Genomic DNA, 23,048 nt, shown 5'->3' with positions numbered 1-23,048 from the left:
TATAAGTGTATAAATATTCGAAAATATTTTACTTATAAGTCTTTTACCTGCTCAAGGCATAAGTTGCTCAAGAGCAGGGGCTAGGCGCTTTAGTTTAATGCCGCCGAAAATACTTTCACATTCACACTTTCACACAGACATTCACACCTATGTATAATACCCATTCATACAAATAATTTATAATATGCGCGCGCTACGCCGCCGTCATCGCTTCTCCTTCTCTTACGCCGCTACGCTCGCCGCTTCTATATACATATATACATAGTGTGTTGCACGCTCTCCCTCTTCTTTCGGTTTTTTGCTGCTACCGCCGCTCGCTGGCTCGTGGCGCTGCTGAAGTTGCGCTGTCAGCTGTAGCGCGGGCTTATCCTAGTTGAAAATGGGGGAGCGCGATACTCACGTAAAATCTAAAAATGTATTCAATATATTTTAGTTTTTATTATGTATAGCTTTTTGCGGAACTTGTACGGGGCGTTACACTAGATTTAAGGATTTTTGTTTTGATGTCTTGCTCTCGCTCGCCTTCCTTCTATTTGTTAAAGCGAAACTTGTTTTTAACGATATTCTCGTGTTTAAGGTTTCGGTGCGTGGGTTAACTAGATTAAAGAATTCCAATTTAAAAAGAGTACTGTCTTAAAATTTTTTATTACCAAGTACAACAAATCTCAATAGTGGTGCATGGTTTACACTTGAAATACGGACGAACTGGATCTTCTGGTCCAATTTAAGTGTTCAAACTTTATAAATACGCTTTATTACCTTCAAATGGTTGGGATGTCAAGTTTCAAGTTTGTACGATCCATCCCTCTTGAAAAAAATTCAGTTTTTCTCAAAATCTTATGATTAAAAATAGCAAACCTCAATTTTGGTGCATGGTTTACACTTGAAATTTTATAGACAAGCCCTTGCAATGTGTTTCAACATATTTCCAAAGTTTGGATGGAGTTATTTATTTTATAAGTGTTTTTTTTATCTATTAACTTTTATTTTATTTTATTTTATTATTTTATTGCTATTTGTGCGCACCCGTTAGCTGGGCAGCGAGCCCTCCTCGCTTTGCATATTTATCTGAATTGTAAAACTCGGTGCTGCTTGTGACTATTACGGACCTTGAGTCCTTAGCCGTAAATAAATTAATTCTTATTCTAATTTTCTCTCTTTCTCTTTCTCTCTCTCTCTCTCTCTCTCTCTCTCTCTCTCTCTCTCTCTCTCTCTGCATCTATGTGCTGCGCTGATAGTAGCTTGAACAAAAGATGTGTAAATTATATGTTTTGATTATCCTGGAGAGGCGTAATATAAATCGCTAACGAGGCAGTGGGTATAATCCACGATTGGCTAAAGCAGACTGGATTTGAGCAATCCAAATTGCCCGGTATGTTCAGAAGTAAATGGCGATGCGGAGCATATCTCCTATGACTGTTCGCGATACGAAATGAAACTAGAAGAACTCGAGTGTTACCTTCAGACTAGAGTGAAACCTGAGTCAATGATGATAGCTATGCTGACGTCGAAGAATGGTTGATGCGCAGTAAACAACTAGTAACCCCTCTTGGGTATTTTTGTAAATTTCAGTTTTAGAAAAGTTATACACATATTTTATTGCATAAAAATATGAACTTGATTTCTCAGAATGCAATAAATTGATTATTGACTTTATGTAAATGATTTGCATTCTAAATGGAAATTAAAATAAGTTAGCCGTACGCCACCTTATAATGATTTTACATAAATTAGCATTGTGTAAGTTTATTTATTTGTTTTACTCCAGGCTTAGATATGTGTGAATCGGATACAGAATTGATATTATTGGTACAATATCACACCATCAATTTTTAAATATTGTTTTTGATTAACATTGAATTTATATTTTTATTATTACATTTTTTTTAATTGTACATTTATATTGAATAAAATTGTGTTAAATGTTTTTTGTATTCTACACTATATTAAAATTTTATATTTAGTCGATTTTGCAAAAACCCTCCAAAACTCACAAAAATAAAAAAAATAAAAATCTTTTTCGGTATAAATGTACTTTGAACATGAATCGTTTAGGTTACCGAAAAAAATTTTCAATTGTATCATATTTAAATTAGTTTTTAGCAATAAAAATGCTTAAAAATTTGCCATCCGTTCGACTAACCGGATTTTTTCTCATTTTTTCCCAAAACTTGATGTATTTTCAAAATAAAAAACTATTAAATGGTATAATAAGGTACATATGATAAAAATATACATTTCCACCATAAAACGTTTTCAAGATTTGGTCCAGATGCATTGGAAGCTGTGAGAACAATTCCAAAAATAATAAAAGTAATTAATGTATTGGTTTTTATATTTATACTTCTACTTTGTCTCTTGCATATGAATTAAGTGCACTAAGACGCGTTCTTAATTTACGACCCATTTGCAACTCCGCCGGGGTACAATTTGTAGTGCAATGGGGCGTCGTTCGGTAAGCAAACAAATACTTTACTAACGCTTCGCTACGTGGTAGATCTTTTTTGAAAAGAAAAAAATTTTTTAGACGAATATTTTTTTGCAGGATTTAACCCAGGTTGGAGCCATTAAAACAAAAAATTAAATCCGGACGTGAAAAATAGGATTACATGTCGGTGTTATCGTCTATAAATTTAAAATATTTCTCCAACGACCGCATTCCGTCGTCCACAGCCTTCTTTATGGCCTCGAGTATAGCCTCTACGGCTTCCATCGGCGGAGAAGGTGTCGGTGGCGTCGTTAGTGGCGGAGTCATGCAGCGGCGCACGGTGTGAAAAAAAATTTTATTTTTTTTTGTAATAAAACCTAATATCTCACGATTGAGTGAACGGAATTGGATGAAATTTGGTTAGAGTATACTTTAAGTTATGTGGAATAAGGAAAAAATGTTAGGAAGGCTCACAATAGTTTTCGGGAGCCCCAAAATTTAAGGAAGAAAGGCCCATTTTGCGATTTTAGCGATAAAATCTTTGCCTTTTTCAATATTTATAATATTTTTTGGGAAAAAACTATGCCACTTATAAATTTTTGTCTATTGAACTTGAATCTGTCATAATAAGTTGTCTTTGCTTTTTCACTTTTCAAGAGAATCCACTTAAATGAATAGTGTATTTTTTGGTAAAAAAATTTCATTTTTTCTTCTAGTCCTTTTTCTCATAAATTGTGTATTTAATTTACATAATATGGCTTTAAGTTATTTATATGGAATTTTCCTCGATCGTTTTTTGTTTCTATATCTATTAATAAATATGTATCAATTCCGACTTTTTTGTGGATCTCGTAAGGTCCTTTGTATAAATAAAAAAATTTCGCGATTTTTCCTTTTTCTGCGTCGGATATACTTAATGCCTTAACCATTACTTTATCACCTATTTCTAATTTGAAATGCTCCGTATGAGCATTCTTTTTCGCTGCGCGTTTAAGAGCTATTCAGTGAGCTTGCTCGCATGCAAGCGATATTCTTTTTTCGTTAGATATTAATTCGCTTTCGGTTCGTATGAATAGATATTTTATCCACATTCGTGTGGGTTTTCGGCCGAGGTGTAATTCTGTTGGTGTGAAGTTCGTATTTTCGTGATGCGTCTTATTAATTATGTTTTGTATGATTTTTACGTATCGTAACCAACCTTTGTGTTTGTCACTTATAAACGTACGGAAAAATCGTCCTAACTCTCTATGCACTCTTTCGACAATGTTGCTTTGCAGATGTTGAATTGACGAGTATACTACATTGATATTTTCGTTTTTCATGTATTTACATATTTTTTGCTTGTGAACTGTATTCCGTGATCGCTTATTATTATTTTGCTGATTATTGCTTCCGGTTTACCGTAGGTTGGTATATAATCTTCTATAATTTTTTTGATTACGGCGTTTGCCGTCGCGCGTCGGAGTGGGTAGGATACCACGTATTTACTAATAATATAATAAATCTGTTTATTCAACTTTAAAGTTTTACATGAGATATTTTAATTTTAATTATTTACATTTACTTTTTACTCTCTCCTTTTCATTTTCATAATGTTTGTGTGTATTTTGTGTGTGATTGCATGTGTAGACTGTTTGCATAGTGTATACTTTTATTCATGTGTGTGTAATTCTTGTGTGTGTGTCAGTGTACTTGTTGGTGTGGTGTATTCTCTTCGCTCTTCTTCTCTTCTCTCTTCATTTATCTGAGGTTTCTCTTTTTTTTATCTTCCATCCAGATTTCCAGCTACTGTATCCCTTCTAGAGCCCATTCAAGTCTCTCCTCCAGTTTTTCACGTTTCACTCATCTTCCTTTTTACTTCTTTCCTCTTTGTTTTCTTTCCCTTTTTATGTTTGTCTGTTTCGCAGCTTTCTAACCTGTCCGTTTTCTTTCCGCCTCGTGTTGCCACCTCCCCTCTTTTGCGTGTTCTTCAATTGCTTGTGCTTGAACCACCTGCTCCGCTCCTTGCGTTCCGTTTTCCTCTTCTTCTTCGTTCCGTTCCGTTTTTTTCCTTATCCATTTTATTTATAGTAGTTTCCCTAGATTCTTCTGTCGTCCATTCAGTTTCTCTTGCCATGTTCCTTCCGTTTTTGTATTTTCACACTCTTCCATTGTATGTTTTTCCGTCTCCATTTTTCTCTACATATTCTGCATTTTCTGTTTTCTTCTTATGTCCAGTATTTATTTGCTCTCGTTTCATTCCCCAGTCTAAATCTTGCCTGCATCTCTAGTTCTTTGTTTCTTTTTTTTCCTCCTTTTTTGAGGTACTCTGGTGCTTCTCAGTAGTTCTCTATTACTTCCTTTATTTCGTTTGCGTATTCTGATTTTTCCATTTTTTCATTCCACTGCTGTCTCTCTATATCTTTGCTTATCTGTTCTAAATCGGGCCATACTGGTCCTTCTTCCATCTTTTCCATATATCCTTGAAGTGAGATTCCTCTACCTTGCAGATATTTTTTCCTAAAATTCGCGTCTTCTCTTACTCTAGCAGAGAGCTGTCCTCTCGCCTCCTTCTGTAGCTCCTTCCAACATCCTTTTAAAAGCGTCCCTTCCTCTGCTGTCCTTAGTTTTTCTTCATATTTTAGCGCTCTTTTCCCTGCCTTAACCGCGATTCCTTCTCATCTTGTTTCTAACATTAAAACGTGTCTTGGGTTGTTTCTATCTGCTTTTAATACCCATTTCATGTACTTGTCTTGAATCCTCTCTATTTCTTTATATTCTTTCCACCCCCAGATTTCAGCTCCATACAGTATCAGCGATTATACCAGGCGGTCGAAGAGCTTCATCCTCAGGTGCCAGTTTTCTTTGAACAGCTTTTCCCCTATACTCCATATTTTCCCTAGTGCTGCGTTTGCCTTCCCTCTTACTTTCTTTATCTGTTCCTCTTCTTTGTTGTTACATTTCAGCTCATACCCCAGGTATGTGAAACTTTTAACTTCCTCGATTTCTTTCCCATCCTATTCGAATGTTACCTTTCCCTTCCTGCCTCCCCCTTTTCTGCATCTCATTATCTTCGACTTTTCTACGTTCAGTTCCAGTCCTTTCTTTTTTATGTACTTCTTAAATCTCTTCAGCATTTTCCTCATTCCTTCTTCGTTATTTGCCATTAACACTATGTCATCTGCGTATCCTATTGAGTATACTTTCTTGTTGCCTAATATCAGTCCTCCTTCCTGTACTTTCTTCATTTCTTGTTCTAAGTCTGCAAATGCGATGTTGAATAGCGCCGGACTGAGTGGGCACCCTTGTCTCACACCTTTTTCCATTTTGAACTTTCATGTATGATCTCTTCTTCTTGCTCTTTTTCCTCCTTTTGGTTCTCTCTTTCTTTATTTGCTTGTTCTCCTGTTCTACTACCATTATTGTAAAAACATCGTAAAATAATATATTTTATGCTCAATACAAAAAATGCACTATGGCAAAAGATAAAAGATTGTAGATTATTATTATACTCTAATATTATAAACAAAAATACATTATAAGTTGAATTTACAATAAAGGAATTTCAATAACATTCTGATAACAATTTCTACGGAAATTATAAAACTGCTTCACACACAGAATTTTCTTGTTTACAAATTTAGGAATTTGAGGTGGTTTGGTTAAAAAGCACAACCATTTAGCCTATTTGTTCTTTAGGGGTTTAGGGTTTAAGGCTCTTTAGTTCACATGTACAGGCTACAAAGATAACACATTTATAACAAGTTTTTGTGAAAGTTAAAATTTTTTTTCGACATTTTCGTCCACCACATTGGTTCCGCCATTTTGAATTTTCATAATCTGATATCAGATTTGCAAAGAGCGATCTCGAAAACCCTTATATACAAACCTTCTACAAAATATTATGGATTGAAGTATACTTATAGTTATTTTGTGTTAGGGGTGGTTTACCCCCTAAAGGGTAGTATCTATGAAAAAATCGAAAAACTTAATTTGTTTATTATAGATGTTTACAAATTTTTTCCAATTTTTTTAGTCGTTTAAAACTTTTTTATTATATAAAATTTTTTTTCGATATTTCCGTCCTATTGGTTCCGCCATTTTGAATTTTCAATATCTGATAACAGATTTGTAATCAGCGACCTCGAAAACCTCTATATACAAACTTTCTACGAAATATTATTTATTGAATTACATATTTCCAGTTATTTTGTGTTAGGGGTGGTTTACCCCCTTAGGGGTAATATTTATGAAAACACCGAAAGACGTCAACTAAATTTTGTTATTAAGGATGTTTAAACATTTTTTCCAATTTTTTTTAGTCGGTTTAAACATTTTTATTATAAAATTATGCCAAAAAATATATGTTTTCAACCCCTAAAAAATAGGGGATGCTACTCTTACTCTTCAAATCACCATGAAATACTTGCTCTTTTTGTAAGAAATAACCTCCAATTTGTTTCATTGAAAAATGTTAATTTTAAGCCGAAATATTTAAAAAAAACGCTTTTTGGGGGTTAACTTTAGGGGAGGTTTTTACCCCTTAAAAGTGAAAATTAGCCGATAAAAAAAAATACGTGTCTCTTATTTTTTTATGTTCTACAACATATATGAAAATCATCAAAATCGGTGAGTTCGGGTTGGGTACCTTTCCTTGTTAGATATGTCCATTCTCCCTCCCAATCTCCTTCTATATCTCCGTTTATTATATTTATGCATTCCTATTTCCTCTAGTTTCTCGATCATGTATTTTCTTTCTTCGTTTATGTATTTATCTTTGGATTTCCTGCTTTCCTCCTATTATTATCTTTCCTTCTTTTTCTTTCTCGCATATCTTTTCTATCTCCTCCAAATTTTTTCCTATTTCCTCTCTCATATATACTAGTCCCAGTCTTACTTTTTCCTTTCCTTTTCCGAGTTTTGCTGTTATCATCACATTCGTGGGTTCTTCTCCCCAGCTTATCCTTGTTTGTGTTTTTTATTGCCATTACTACCTCTCCTCTTGCTCTCCCTTTTTGGTGGGACCTCTTTGCCGCTTTCGTCCTGATTTCGTATCCTTTTAGTCTGTTTTCCCATATTTTGCTGTTTTTCTCCTCTACCCATGTTTCTGTTAATCCTATAATGTTGAATTCCTTGACGTATTCCCAGTCTTTTTCTTTCATTTTCTCTGTTCCTGCTATGTTCCACCAGATTACCTTTATTTCTGCCTCCTTCCCGCTCTTATTCCTTCTTCCTGCCTCCTTCCCTCTCTGTTTTTTCACTTTCTTTTCGAAACCATTGTTTATTTCTCTCGTTCCAGAACCATTCTATGTTTCCTATCTTAAATTTATTATATCCTATCTTTGCCTTTTCTCCTTTTTTTACCACTTCTCTGCTTTTCTTTATCACGATTCTTTGTTTCTTCTTTCTTTCCATGTTGAGTCGTGGTCTATGTATATTCCTTCGTCTAGTTTTCTCTTATTCTCCATCACCTTCTCTTTCTCTTCTTTGTTTCCCGATTTTGCTCCAATCTTGGGATATTTACTCCGGGTGATCCAGCACTTCCTCACCTCCACCTCTGTTCCGAGTTTTTCTTTTATCCAGACTTGTACTTCTTCTGCATTCACTCCATTTTCTGTTTCCAGTCCGCTTATGACTATATTATTCCTTATTTTCTCTCTTTCCTCTTTTTCCGATATCCAGTCCACTTGTTTCCATCTTCTCTCTTCTTCTATCCCTACCTTGTTTTCTTAATGGTCGTTGTTGTTTTTATCTTTTACTCCTTCCTGCTCTTTCATCGCTTTGACCGCCTCTTCTATCTCTTTTATTTTCTTTATCCATTCTCCTGTGGTTTCTGTTCTTCCTGCTCCGGCTTGTTCTTGCTTTGCCTTCAGCTGCTTTAGAGCTCTTTTATCCTTTTTTATCTATTTTATCTTTCCTCTTTTATCTTTTTCCTGGCTTCCTCCTCCTCCTTGTTTCTCTTTATTTCTTCTGCTATCTTCCTTATCTCCTTATCTCTTTCCTTTTCCATCCTTAGGATTGATTCCTCAATCCTTTTTTCCCTTTCCTCAGCTTTTTTATTCATTTCTTCGTCTTTTCTCCCATCTTTCTTCTCTTTGTTTGCCCTCTTCTGTTGCTCTTTCTCTTGCTTCACCGTCCTTGTTAATTTTCTCAAGGATCTCTTTCAGTGTCTTTTCCATCTCTTGCTCTTCTTCTATCTTTTCCTTTCTCTCCTCTTCCTTATTGTCTTCTTTCTCCAGATTCTCTTCTCCCTCTTTGGCTGCTTTATGGTGTGATTGGTGGTGTTCTTGCAATTAGCTTGCTTTTATTAAAAATCTGTTTCTTTTCTTCTTCTTTGCGTTTTTCCTCTTCTTCCTCCTCTTTAATTTTTTCAATTTTTTCTTCTGTTTCTTCAGCTTCTTTCCTTTTCCTTTTTAGAATCAGTCCTCCTTCTATTAGGTTAATTACACTTTGTGATTTCCTATCTAGTTGTGGTTTTGTCCCTTTTCCCTTCCCTTTTTGCCCTCCTTTTTATTTCTCCCTGTAGATTTACTATTTGTGTTCCTTTCTTGTTTGGGAGTATACCATTCCGCTGTTCCGCTTCTTTCCTCCTCTTCTGCTGTTGCAGACTCACCTTCCAGATGTGTTCCAAAAATCACTTCGTTGATCCTCTCTATTCTCTCTATATCGGACTCTGGTGGTTTCCCTAGGGACTTTTACTCATACTCTCTCTCTCTCTCTCTCTCTCTCTCTCTCTCTCTCTCTCTCTCTCTCTCTCTCTCTCTCTCTCTCTCTCTCTCTCTCTCTAAGAAAAATGTTCAACACCTCAATACCTACTTATCTATTAGCATATTTTGATTTCCACGCCGCGCTCAGGCCTGTGAGGGGTGAGGTGACTCCATTGGACATCCCGTCCTTCAAGACGGAGAGGCTGAAGAATTCATTTTTCATCAGCGCCTCCTATCTCTGGAATAGCCTTCCATCTCATCTTCGCAACACACTATCCATATCACACTTTAAACAAGCAGCTAAAAATTACTTCTTCAATCTGGAAAACATATAAACATCACACAAACATACACACATTCTCATTCATCTCATTTCACTTCATTCCATTTCACACTCTTCACACGCACTAGCACCCTTACACAAAATTTTTATTCTTTTTATAATATACTATAATTGTATATGTACAACACAATGTACAATAATAAAAAAACAATTAAATCTAAATCTAAATCTCTCCTTCTTTCTCTCTCTTCCTCTATTCTAACCTCAATCATTACTCGTTTTTATTTCATTCTTTCCTTTCTCACCTTATTTTTAACTTACTTATCTTTATTATTCCTTTTGTTCAGCTTCCTTCCTTTCACCTTTCTATCGCTTTTCTTTATTTTGTCCTCAATCTATCCACTGATAATCGCCTTCACACCATTCACTCAAAAACATACATCCACTCACCACGGCCATCCTATCGCGTATTTACTAAAGATATCTATTATGGTTAACAGGTGTAAAACAGGTAAACCCTCCGGCTTAGGTGGGCAGTGAACCGTAAAAATCAATTGACAATAGTTGCCCAGGCTTTCGTGTTAAGATAGGTTGTTATAGTTCTTTATATTTTTTAGTTAAATATTTTGTGCTTTGGCAATTGTCCATGTTTTTACAAATTTTGCTATCTTTCTACGTAAGCCTGTCGCATAAAAATGCTCGCATAGCATTTTGTTCAGTCTTCCCCCCCCCCCTATATGCCCGTATAATATATGTACTTCGTTTACGAAATTTTTTAATTGGCTTTTTGGTATTACAATTTTCTATCTTTCTTTGGATTTTTTATACAGGGTGAGTCATTTTAATCTTTAATCTCAATTATCTCGTTGGCAAAGCATGCCAGCGAAAAAAGTTTGGGATAAAAGTTTTAGGATTTTTCCCTGGCTATCTGATGATGACCTTGAAAATGTCATTGAGCGTGACCTTCAAGGTCATTTGAAGGTCAAGTCGATTTTTTCAAATAGAAACCCCTACTTTTGGCACCATAAATGGAAAGAGCGGGAAATTTTACGTTTGAATATGACCTTGCCTTGACCTTGAATTCAATGGTCAAGGTCATTGGTCATGCCGATAACAGTACAACTGGTTAGCTGAACTCGAATGCATTCAAGGAGAAAATGTTACCCACAAAAGTTTTCAGTTTTCTCCCCGGCTGACGAATGGTCATCTTGACCCTGTCGTTAAACAGGATCTTCAAGGGCATTTCAAGGTCAAGTTGATTTTTTGAAATGGAAACCCCTACTTTTAGCCCCATAAATGACAAGAGAGTGACATGCGTTCAAAAATGAAAAAATTTTCAATATTTCCAGAAATTTTCAATATTTTCTAAAATTTTCGTAATTTTTTCAGTTTTCAAAAATTTTCAAAGTCATTCCATTATTTTGTATTAGTGTCAATTTTTGAGAGTGAACTACTCTTAACAGTTATGTAGATAGCAAATTAGTGCAGAAAAGCTTAATCGTGTTTTTTACTTCTTGTAAATTGATAATTATTATTGAAAAAAATCTGTTTCCCTGTTTACTGGTCTGTAACAAATTATTTTGATTTTGATCATGGATGATTATGGTCCCAACGAAATCGTTGATATGATCATGATTTTGGGAGAAAGTCGAAATAATTATGCAGCAGCTGCCAGACTTTATGCTGAACGCTATCCCAAAGGAGACACCCAAGTAATGTTACTATTCAAACCTTAACTCAGAGAGCTCGAAATGGAGCTTTTGTTCGTCAACGCCGTCATCATGAATACGACGAAAACGATCCTCGTGTTATTACCATTCTAGCGATTATTCATCTTGATCCTCACATTAGTACTCGACAAATAGAAAGAGAAATAGGTATACCTCAATCAACAGCATCCCGAATATTGAGAGCGAGAAGATATCATCCTTATCACATAACATTAACACAACAGTTAACTCCAAATGATATGATTTTGCGAGTACGTTTTTGTCGATGGGCAATACGAATGATTCAACAAGATCAAGACTTTTTCAGGCACGTTCTTTTTTCAGATGAATCAACATTCAGAAACACTGGAGAATTGAATAGACATAATTGCCATTATTGGTCAGATGAAAATCCTCATTGGTACAGGCCCATAGACAATCAACACCGCTGGAGTGTTATGGTCTGGTGTGGAATCATCAATGGCTATTTGATTGGTCCTTATTTCTTTGAAGAGAACGTGAATGGGGTAAACTTTTTGAGATTACTTCGAGACATTTTACCTGAATTACTAGAAAATGTAGACCTAGCCACAAGGCTAAGAATGTGGATCCAATTAGATGGAGCACCACCACATTATGCACGCATTGTTCGTGATTATTTAAACACCCGCTACAATGGCAGGTGGATTGGGCGAGGTGGCCCAGTTGCCTGGCCCCCTCGTTCACCTGATTTAACCCCTCCCGATTTTTACTTATGGGGATATCTTAAGAATGTTGTTTATGCTCAACGGCCAACAACGCGAGATAATATGATCGAACGCATTCGTACAGCTTGTGCAGCAATCCCTCGAGATGTTCTACTTAGAACCATAAGACAATTCAGAGCTCGACTTGATCTTTGCATCCAACAAAACGGCGGTAATTTCGAACAATTAATCAATGGTTAACTCCAGTTAACATTCCATAAAAATACCAAAAAAATAACAAAAAGGGAAAAAACAAAAAAAAAAACAAATAAAAAAAAATACAAACAAAAATAAAACAAAAAATGAGATACTAAATCCTTTTGACAACCTCCTCGATGGTGCATCCTGGGTTCGGCTGATGTCAAAGGTAATTTCCGCACAAAAGATGATTTGTATCCAAAATCACATGTTCGAACGTAAAATTTCCCGCTCTTTCCATTTCTGGTGCCAAAAGTAGGGGTTTCTATTTGAAAAAATCGACTTGACCTTCAAATGACCTTGAAGGTCATGCTCAATGACATTGTCAAGGTCATCATCAGATAGCCAGGGAAAAATCCTAAAACTTTTACCCGAAACTTTTTTCGCTGGCATGCTTTGCCAACGAGATAATTGAGATTAAAGATTAAAATGACTCACCCTGTATAATACGTAGTCGATTAATTTGTATCGCTTACGTGTTTTTTCGTTGCTATTTATTAAATTATCTATTAGTGTACGCATTTCAGGGTCTTCCCTCTGGCTTTTTTCTATAATTTTACAAATATTTACAGGTTTGCGGCTCAGTTTTTGCTGGACTATAGCGGAAATTATGATTTCGGATTGGCTTTCTGCCTTGGTATTCTCGCTTTCGTCCATTCGACTAAGATAATCGGCTACCACATTTTGTTTCCCTGGTATATGTGTCGAGTTTATATTAAAGTCCTGGATCGCGAGGTTCCATCTCTGTAATCTCTGATTATTTAATTTGCATGTTCTTAAAAATGTTAGAGCTTCGTGATCCGTACGAACTTATTTCCACTGTCCCTCTCAGGTATGTGTCAAGCTTATTGTGTGACCACACGAGGGCAAGCATTTCTTTCTCTATCGTGAAAAACGAACATTCGCTCCCCTTGAGTGTTCTACTCACGAAGCAGACTACTTCTTCTTCTCCCTCATCATTTAATTGGGAGAGAACCGGGGCTAGCGCGATGTCTGACGCGTAAGGCTCTTTTGGATTTGCATATTTAAGAAATATATTTTTATCAAAAAGCGTTTTAATGTTTTTGAATGCTTCTTGATGCTCTGTTGTGCAATGGAACAATACATTTTTTCTCATTAAGTTAAGCAATGGAACTAAACTCTCTGCAAAGTGCTTTGTGAATATGGAGTAGAAGTTTATGAATCCAATAAAGCTTTGTAATAGTTTGAGAGTTTTGGTCGTATGAAGTTGCGAATTGTGCGGATTTTTTTCGGATATGGTTTTATTCCTTTCGCGGAGATATAATGCCCGAGAAATTCTATTTCTTCACAGAAAATTTTTAATTTTTTGAAATTTAACCGTAAATTATGTTTGATTAACCTTTCGTATAATCTATCTAGATGCTCGATGTGCTCTTCGAAAGTTCGCGATTTGATCATAAGATCGTCAACAAATAGCACCAAGAAATCGTTAAAGTCCCATGTGGTTTCCGCAAGTCCTCGAATTAACGCGGATCCGCTTGTTGTTATTCCGAACGGTACGACGTTGAATTCATATACGTGACTGTCGACTTTGAACGCGGTGTATTTACGTGAGTTTTCTGCTAGCTTGATTTGTCAGTAACTAGCCGTGAAATCTGTTACGCTTGTTATTGGTCTATTGGTGCTACTTTGTAATACTTCATCGATACCCGGTGGTCTTTCGTAATTGTTCTGGAGAACCATGTTGAGTTTTTGTGCATTGAGGCAGGTCCTTACCGATCCGTTGCGTTTTCTTACGATCTGTATCGGATTTATATAGACGCTATTTGAGTGTCTTAAGTAGATAGGCTATAGGCAAACCAAAACATAGGCATACTAAAACACCCCCTCTCCTCTCAGAGTGTTTTGGTACCCGATGGAAGAGGAGGGATCCCCTCTTTCTCTCTATAGCGTTCTTTCAATCCCTTCCCTTGCATGAGCGATTCAAAGTTTTCTCACCGCCTACAAATGCTATTGGCTGCTTGTGGGACCACCCCTAATTTTAAGTCCCAATTAGCTTTCCCAGAAAAGCTAGGCAGTTTTCCTTCCAGTGATCTGCTTTTAGCGATTGACAAGTGGCGTAGAGACAATGGTCACAAAAATGCACTCAGACCGATAGGCCTGCAGAGAGCCCAAAGATAAACATGAGCTGATAGGACTAGAGAACGACAAACAATACTTATAGTGATTGACGAGTAACTTAGAGGCATGCACCAAGACCGATGGGTCTCATGATACTCATTTTTGGCAGAGATCCCTTATTTTGTTGCGCTACCTGCAGAGAGCGCGGAGATTAACACGTCGTACTGACTTTGACGAGTTTCCTAGAGGCCTGCAGGAAATCCCCAAAAAAGATGCAGAGGCACCGATAATTTGTATGAAGATGCCCCTCCCTTTTTTTCGTTTCGCTAGCAGTGGGCGAAAATGCGTGAGTGTCGCAGATACCTGCAGAGATGAACCTTGTAAAGGCTTTTAGCTTTTGCTTACTCCTCAGCTTTTCAATGTCGAAGATGACCACTTTTCATTGGAGCAAAGATAGAAAATCCATCCCTTCCCAAGGAAATATCCCTTCTCCTTGTCAAACTTCCTATTTATTGGTAGTTTCTAAAATTTTCCTCCTTTTCTTTTGTGGTCTCGTCTATATATATATAGCAAGAAATTTTACTGTGAGGAGCAGACTTCGTCTACTACAGTACACCAAACTAGTTCTTTATACAATTATGTTTTGTGAGTGTTAAGTGAAAAAGTAAATATGGCTTCATTTCAACTTTTTGAACGCCTTGTTGAAGTAGTGCGTGATACTTTGCAAAATATACATGAAATGAGCAATAATGATATTCATTATTGGCTGGACATGTGCAATTCCACAATAAAGGAATTGAACGAAAAAATCGACAAAGCTAATCTTGCAAAAGGAGAAAAGCAGAAATATCAAACTTGTATGACACATCTTTCATGTATGCAAGTTCAACTCCAACAACATCTTCAGCAAGGATGTGGTCTAAAATCGGAAGAAACTGAAACTAGAGTTGAGTGGCGAAATGTAGAATCAGCGTTTCAAAATCGAATTAGAACAGGTGTAGTTGTAAACATAAAGCATGTAGACATTCTAAGTTTTTTTAACGATGCGCAAAAGCTCTTCAAGGTTAAAGTAGAAGATTGCTTGATATAACTAAAAAGGAATATAACTCTGTAAAAATAAATTCTGACTTTATCGCTGAATTTTCTATGCAAAAAAATGGTAAGGAAACGACAGACATTAAATATTTTACAAGTGAAAGTGTTACAGCATTCATGTCAACGAATTTGGAAGAATGGTTCAAGGATCATATCAAAGAACCTATTCTCGCCCAGCTTGAAGAATTCCAGGAGAAAGTTTCTGGCTGGACCCTGACGAGTATTATCAGTTTGTGTATCAATATGAAAAAATATTCTCCAATCAAGGGGAGTTCCTTCATTCCACTTCCAAAGTTTATAGAAAAGAAAAAGGCATGTGTTAATGTTCGTAATAATGATAATCAATGTTTCAAGTATGCTATACTTTCAGCATTGCATCCTAGTGAAACTAATCCCAATAGAATTAATCAATATCATTTGTACGAGAACGAGCTGAACTTTGGTAGATATAGAATTTCCAGTGAAACTCAAAGATGTTCCGAAATTCGAAAAATTAAATGATATTTCAATAAATGTATACATATTAAAAAAGTAACAATGCAAAGTTCGAAGTATCGCCATGCCATATTACAAAAGAAAAGAAAGAAAAACACGTTAATCTACTCCTCATTCAAGATTTTTACATAGATGAAAATGAAAAAAATAGTCATGATGATGGCGGAAGCTTGCCTAAATACCACTACGTTTGGATTAAATATCTGTCTCGATTTTTAAGCACTCAATTAAGTAAATCTCATGTAAAATCATACCACTGCGAAAGGTGTTTACAAATATTTTACTGTGAAGAAAGGTTGGAAATGCACGAAAATGATTGCAAAAATTTAAATAAATGTCGAATTAATTTGCCCGACTTTAAGAATAACATTCTTAAATTTGAAGATTACAATAAAAGTGAAAAAGTTCCTTTTGTTATTTATGCAGATTTTGAATGTTTGTTAAAGCCTACTGAAAATGAAAATGCCTTTCAGCTTCATGAAGCATATAGCATAGGCTATTATATAAAGTGCAGCTTCGATGACAGTTTATCTGTTTATAAATCATACAGACAAGAAAATGAAGATGAAGAGACACCGGCAAAATGGTTTGTTCGAGAACTGAAAGGAATTAGTGAAAAGATTGATCTACTCTACAAAAATCCAGAAGCAATGAGACTTACAGATCTAGAAGAATTATCTTTTCGGAAGTCAACTGTTTGCCATATATGCCGAAAGCCTATCGAACGTGAAGAACTCGCAGTACGAGACCATTGTCATCTAACAGGACGGTACGTTAGTTTTTAATGTATACAAATATTTAACTTAAATGCTATACAACATGTAAGACTTTTTTTTCTATTTAGTTTCAGAGGTGCAGCTCACAATTCATGCAATTTAAATTACAAGGATTCGAGGTTTGTGCCGGTTATCTTTCATAACCTCAATTATGACACACACTTCATTTTGAAAGAGATTGCTACTTCTACAATAATGAATGGACGAGTATCTCTGATACCTCACAACAAAGAAAAATATATTTCATTTACGAAGTATATAGATGACTGTGACATCAGTTTTAGATTTATAGATTCATGGCGTTTTTTACCATCATCGTTGGAAAAGCTTGTATCATATTTGGAAACCGTGCCGATAGCAGTAAATGAGTTTAAAAATGATGGATTTACCGATGAACAAATCAATCTTCTTAGACGAAAAGGTATATTTTCATATGATTTCGTAGATGGATTGGACAAGTTGATGACTACAAAACTGCCAGAGAAGAATGAGTTTTACAATAAACTAACAGATTCTCATATTATTGACGAAGACTATCACCATGCTGTTACAGTATGGAATATGTTTACTATAAAAACTTTGGGTGAATATTCAGATTTGTACTTGAAAACAGATGTTTTATTATTAGCTGACGTCTTCGAAAGTTTTCGAGAGACATCTCTGAAAGCGTATAGTTTATGTCCTGCACACTTTTACACGACTCCAGGTCTCACATTTTCAGCAGCTCTAAAAATGACAAAAGTGGAATTGGAGCTTCTTACAGATATAGATATGCTGATGTTTATTGAAGCAGGCATTCGAGGAGGAATAAGTCAATGTTGCAATCGGTATGCTAAGGCGAACAATCCATACATGGGACCATCATACGATAAGAATCAGGAAACGAAGACACTCTTATATTTTGATATTAATAATCTTTATGGATGGGCTATGGTGCAGTATTTACCAGTGGGAAAATTCAAATGGATCGAATATGAAACGAATTCAAATTTTTTCAATGCACCACCAGACTGATACAGGCTACTTTGCTGAAGTAGATTTAGAGTATCCTGAAGAAATACATGATGATCATCAAGATTTGCCTTTTTGTGCAGAGCATCGTACACCCCCTGGCTCAAAGCAAAGGAAACTGTTGACTACTTTGAACGATAAGAAAAGGTATGTCATTCATTATCTTGCGTTAAAACAGGTATTAGATAATGGACTTCGACTAAAAAAAGTGCATAGGATTCTAAGTTTTGAGCAGAAGCCTTGGCTCAAACCATATGTTGAATTTAATACAGTGAAGAGAAAGCAGGCCAAGAATGATTTAGAAAAGCTTTTCTACAAGTTATTAATTAATGCAGTATATGGTAGTGCATCGAGCGAGAACGATCTCGCGTTGATGTGCGATTAGTGAATAAATTTACAGGTCGATATGGAGCAGCAGTCACGTATAGCTCAACCAAATTTTCATAGTTGTGCTATCTTTAGATGAAAATTTGGTTGCTATACAGCTAAAGAGAATGAGTATTACAATTAAAAAAACAATATACGTTGGTCTCAGCATTCTCGATTTGTCTAAAACATTGTTATACGATTTTCATTATTCATATATAAAGCGTCGACTTGGGGACAAATGTAAACTCCTTTACACAGACACAGATAGTCTAATATATGAAGTCATTGACGTGGATATGTATAAAATAATGAAAGAAGACTTGCACAAATTTGATACTTCTGATTACAAAGAGAACAATCAATTTGGAATCCTGCGTGTCAATTAAAAAGTGCCTGGATTAATGAAAGATGAATGCTGTGGCAAGATTATGACGGAATTTATTGGTTTACGTAGCAAAATGTATAGTATTTTGATAGATGGATCTGAGACTGTGAAAAAAGCCAAAGGCATAAAATCGAGCGTTGTGAAGAAAACAATCACGTTCGAAGATTATCGAAAATGTCTTGAAGAACAAATTATTGTTAAACGTGAGCAGTGCAACATTCGCTCTAAATTGCATGTAGTGCATACTGAAAAACAGAATAAAATAGCACTAAGTCAGCATGATGATAAAAGATACTTATTACCTCATAGCACAGACACTTTGCCTTGGGGTCATTAGTGGGGGAGATGGAAGTGGAGAAGGGGTATGAAGCGACCAATACTGAAGAAGAAAGCGAGAGAGCAATGGAGAGGGGGAACGAAGTGACCAATGAAAACAGTGCAGCACGAGTGGGGATGACACTTTATGGCGATACAGGTGAACAAATCATTATCGAATACGATGTTTGTGAGGAGCTAATGCACGAATGCAATCCATCGATGGAGAGGGCATCTTCCGATAGAAGGGATATTCTACAAGAGGCGATGGAAGGGGCAGATATCATGGTGGGGAATGGGCTATATCAACCGACGCAGCACGGTGAAGAGCACATTCGAGCAGTCGAGCTTGAAAATTACCTGCCTTTGGAGAAGAAACCAAGACTCACTTAACATTTCCAAGTAAGTTCATAGCCGATTCTCACTATTTTTCTTCTCAAAGAAAATATTTTCTCTAACACAAATTCTTATATTTTTACTTTCCAGAATGGATCTATCTGCACTTAACAAAATTGCTGAGCGCGAGTTCTTGCCCAAGAAGAAAGCCACGAACTTTCAGACGAGATTCAGTACGAAGATCGTGGCCGAGATCGATGACAGCTTTCAAATATTTCTTCCAGAAAAAATCTCATCAGCAATCTTGAAAGATCAAGAACTTTTCAATAATCTCTCTAACACAGCAAATAAACTTAGTTTATTTATAACATATCAGGGTGGAACTTCTTTTAAGTTCACGAAATGCTAAAATAATGAAATACAAAGACTGATAATTGTTAAATACTATTTTTTTTTTTAAACTTGTGTGTAATTTACATGATTAATAATTTACATTATTAAATATAATAAGAATTACTTCCTTATTTATTTGAACCTTGAATAATTCACACAATCTCATTTTTATCTATCCAACTATTATGCTAGTCACTAAATCCTAACCATTTAACATATACGCGTTTACCACTTTTCTTTAAAACTTTTTCTACTAAATAAATTTCCGGATACATAGTTTTATGAATTTCCGTTTCATAAAAGCCGCCAGAGACAGGTTTATCATAATAATCTTTGAGATGGTAAGTTACTGGATCTGTTTTTACAACTCGCGTTATTGTGAAAATTTCCGTTGACCAGTTTGGCGTGTAACCTTTTTCAAAAACATTTTTTATCCTACTTATTCGTACTTTATCTCCTACTTTAATTTTCGGTTTTTTTCACTGGCGACTTTTCATTTGGAAAACGTCTCTTGACTTCTCGCTCATTTGCCTGTGTAACATTTTCAGGCTTGATGCCTCTTGTCCGATGTTTTCTCGAATTATATGCTTTGAGCAAGTTAGGTCGAATATCCAATCATTTATAGCTTCCTTGTTTGCTGAATTCTGTCCACATTGCATTTTTTAACGTTCTATTGAATCGTTCGCATATACTTACATGAAGATTACTATGTGAAGAGTATAAGTGTATATTGTGCTTCTTCATGAGTTTTTGAAAAATTGAATTGTAAAATTCTTTTCCTTGGTCAGTTTGTAGATTCTTCGGTACTCGTCCTTCTTTCAGTATTAACTTCATAGCTGTAGTAACATCATTACCACTCTTTGACTTCACTGGCACGGCCCAAGCATACTTTGAAAATATATCTATGACAGTGAGTAAGTAATGAAACCTTTGTTTTCTTTAGAATATGGTATCATTTCTACAAGATCAGCTTGCCAAGTCTCGTCTATTCCATGTATGTTATATTTTCTTCTCTTGTATCGCCGACGTGCTGGCTTGTGCAGCTCTTCAGCTACTCTATGACGCTCACTTCTCACCGCTCACCTCTCTATTTCACTTCTTCAATGATATAATCAACACCAGAGTAATTGCGAAGAGTTGTAGAATAACTTTCAGTGAATGCAAGGTGATTGCATCGTTTGGATGATTGGGCGGTCCTAGTTCCTCAATAATCGACTGGATTTCATTGTCGTGATAATTATTTCCAGCTGATCGTCCGGCAATCAATAGTCGAACTCTCTCAGTAAGCTCGTTTGGATCGTCCCAGTAGACAAGATCAATGGAAGAATTTTTCTAAGCTATTTTATATTTAGGTACGAGTCCTCCTCCGCTGCTGTTGTTCTTTTTACGTGGAGTGCTGCGGAACATTGGTGCTAAGATATTTTTATATTTATTACTTCCCGACATTCGAATAGATTCATCTTTGCTGAATTTTTTTCGATGAGCATTTGTTGCTTCCAGAATCTTGCGATAATTTTCACGATCTGCTGAACTCAAAAGAAGATCATCCGGTTATTTTTTAAATAGCAATTCCATAAGTCCACTACTTTTAGGATATTTTCCATTTCTGACTTTGACATAATTATCATCAAATTAAATTTCTGAATCACCAATCATATACACTCCATCAACCTTTCGCACTCCGTATATATTATCAATTGTTCTACGGCTTTTATCTAACAATGATAAAAAGTCTTCAGCTGATTCATTTTTTCCACTCGTAGATCTAAATGTAGAATTGGTTATTGTGTCAAAAGCATCATCATCATCATCATCATCATCATCATCATCATCATCATCATCATCATCATCATCATCATCGTCATCATAATCGAAAAAACTTGATTTATTATTATTTTGATCATTGAACAAACTCGATCAATCGATTCTCATTCGCTTTTTCATTTTTTTACTGTCGTTTTGATCCAAAATGTGATTGGATGGTTGCTGTAGTGGGCTTTCACTTTTCATCTCAACAAGTTTCTCAAGTGGTGTGATGACTGGTTTTAGAGTATCACCGATGACTTTTTCAAAATCAACTTTCTCCTGTTTTAATAAAGTGTATTTTTTTAATAGCCTCGCGAGCTCGCAAGAGCTCACTAAGAACATTCTTCTCTTTCGTGAAGTCTGACATGCTGGCGATGTCTACAACTGAACTGTAAGTTTGAGACTCATAATTCCTTTTTTATTGCAAAACAGTCAAATCCTTTTCTGTATCTACCCCCATTCATCGGTCTATCTTTGTCAATAAGGATGAATCCATATCTATCATTCTTCCAACATTCAGAACAAAGATTCCGAAATTCGTTGAAAGTTAAATCGGTATTCACATGATCTTCATAGATATGTTTAAGATTTACATCATCTTGTCGATAAATTACTAACAAATTGACATTATCTCTAATGAGATGTTTTCCTATATTAGCATAAGATTGACATAGATAGAAGCTATCTACACTCTTATGTCTCCCCATAGAGAAGAATGCTCTGACGTTATCCTGTTTCTCACATGCCACATCATCAAAAATCATTATTGAATTTGGAAGGGCTTCATCTGGAGATACTACAGATTCATGCTCACAGAACGGAAGATATGATACTCCTTCAATCGGATTCAAGACATTTTTGAGAAATTGATACTTGATACTCAAGAATTTAGAGTATACATACAAATTCGCAAGCCTAAGACCATTGGGGTTTGTAATTAAAGCCAATAAACTATTTGTTTTTCCACAGTTTGATGGAACACAGAATACTGCTCGTATACTATCTCGTAGTAATTCCCCATGACGCTTCTTTCTCTTCTCTTTTCCAAAATCAAAATTGGTGACAGGGAGTTTTACGTTCTACTCGGTAAAATCCATGTTCACACAACAGAGTCAGATTCACCATTGAGCTCTTGAAATAGAAAGGCTCGTTTTATACCATGAACGTCAGTTGTAAATCAACACTCGAAATCAAACATTTTTGTCATGGGTGCATTAAAACAGAATTGGCTTCAACGATTCAAATTTCCTGTTCACAACATTGAACAATATGGCTATCCGTCAAAACCATCTTTTAAGTGCATCACAGTATGCACAAATCATAATCCAAGCTATAAGACGACCTGTGCATTGCACAACGTCAACTCATGAAATTGTTCTATGAGCATAAACTGTAAAGTAAAATAAAAAAATAAAAAATTTAAAAAAAAGTAGAGAACGTTATAGACATTCCAAAACATAATAGAGAGAGAGGAAAAATTATTTCCACTCTCTCATCGGGTACTAAAACACTCTGAGAGGAGAGAGGGTGTTTTAGTATCTTGGAGATAGATAGAGGGGATCCCTCCTCTTCCATCGGGTACCAAAACACTCTGAGAGGAGAGGGGGTGTTTTAGTATGCCTATAGCCTATCTACTGTCTTATTATATTGAGTTTTAACATTCTATCTAATTCGTCTAGCGCGTCTTGTCTGTCGGCTATGGGTATCGGGTGTGGGCGGCAAAACCAAGGTGTATTGTCTCTTCTTATTAATTCATGTTTGTATATTGTTATGAGACCGGGGTTTTCTCAAATACTTCTTTTTTTTTTTTGATAATTAAATTTTTTAATATTGATTTTTGTGCCTCATTGAGGTTTTCACAAGTATTAATTTTTCCGTCGATCTCCTCAATTGTGAGCTCGTACGGGTTTTCATAATTATTTTCAGAATCTTCGT

The 23,048-nt window shown here is 35.7% G+C and overlaps 2 protein-coding genes across 4 annotated transcripts in view; both read left to right on the top strand.

Moving 5' to 3' along the window:
* Ammecr1 (Alport syndrome, mental retardation, midface hypoplasia and elliptocytosis chromosomal region gene 1) overlaps positions 1-23,048 on the top strand; it is a 109,003-nt gene that overhangs the window by 70,603 nt on the left and 15,352 nt on the right.
* Positions 16,899-19,225, top strand: LOC116738674. The gene is made up of 2 exons (XM_032601932.1): positions 16,899-18,980; positions 19,065-19,225. The coding sequence occupies exon 1, from the start codon at positions 16,961-16,963 to the stop codon at positions 17,510-17,512; it is 552 nt and encodes a 183-aa protein (XP_032457823.1). The 5' UTR covers positions 16,899-16,960; the 3' UTR covers positions 17,513-18,980; positions 19,065-19,225.

Source organism: Nasonia vitripennis (assembly GCF_009193385.2).
Source record: "Nasonia vitripennis strain AsymCx chromosome 4 unlocalized genomic scaffold, Nvit_psr_1.1 chr4_random0005, whole genome shotgun sequence".
Lineage (NCBI taxonomy): Eukaryota > Metazoa > Arthropoda > Insecta > Hymenoptera > Pteromalidae > Nasonia > Nasonia vitripennis.
Note: the sequence above shows the minus strand (reverse complement) of the source record. Positions and strands in the feature narration are given on the sequence as shown.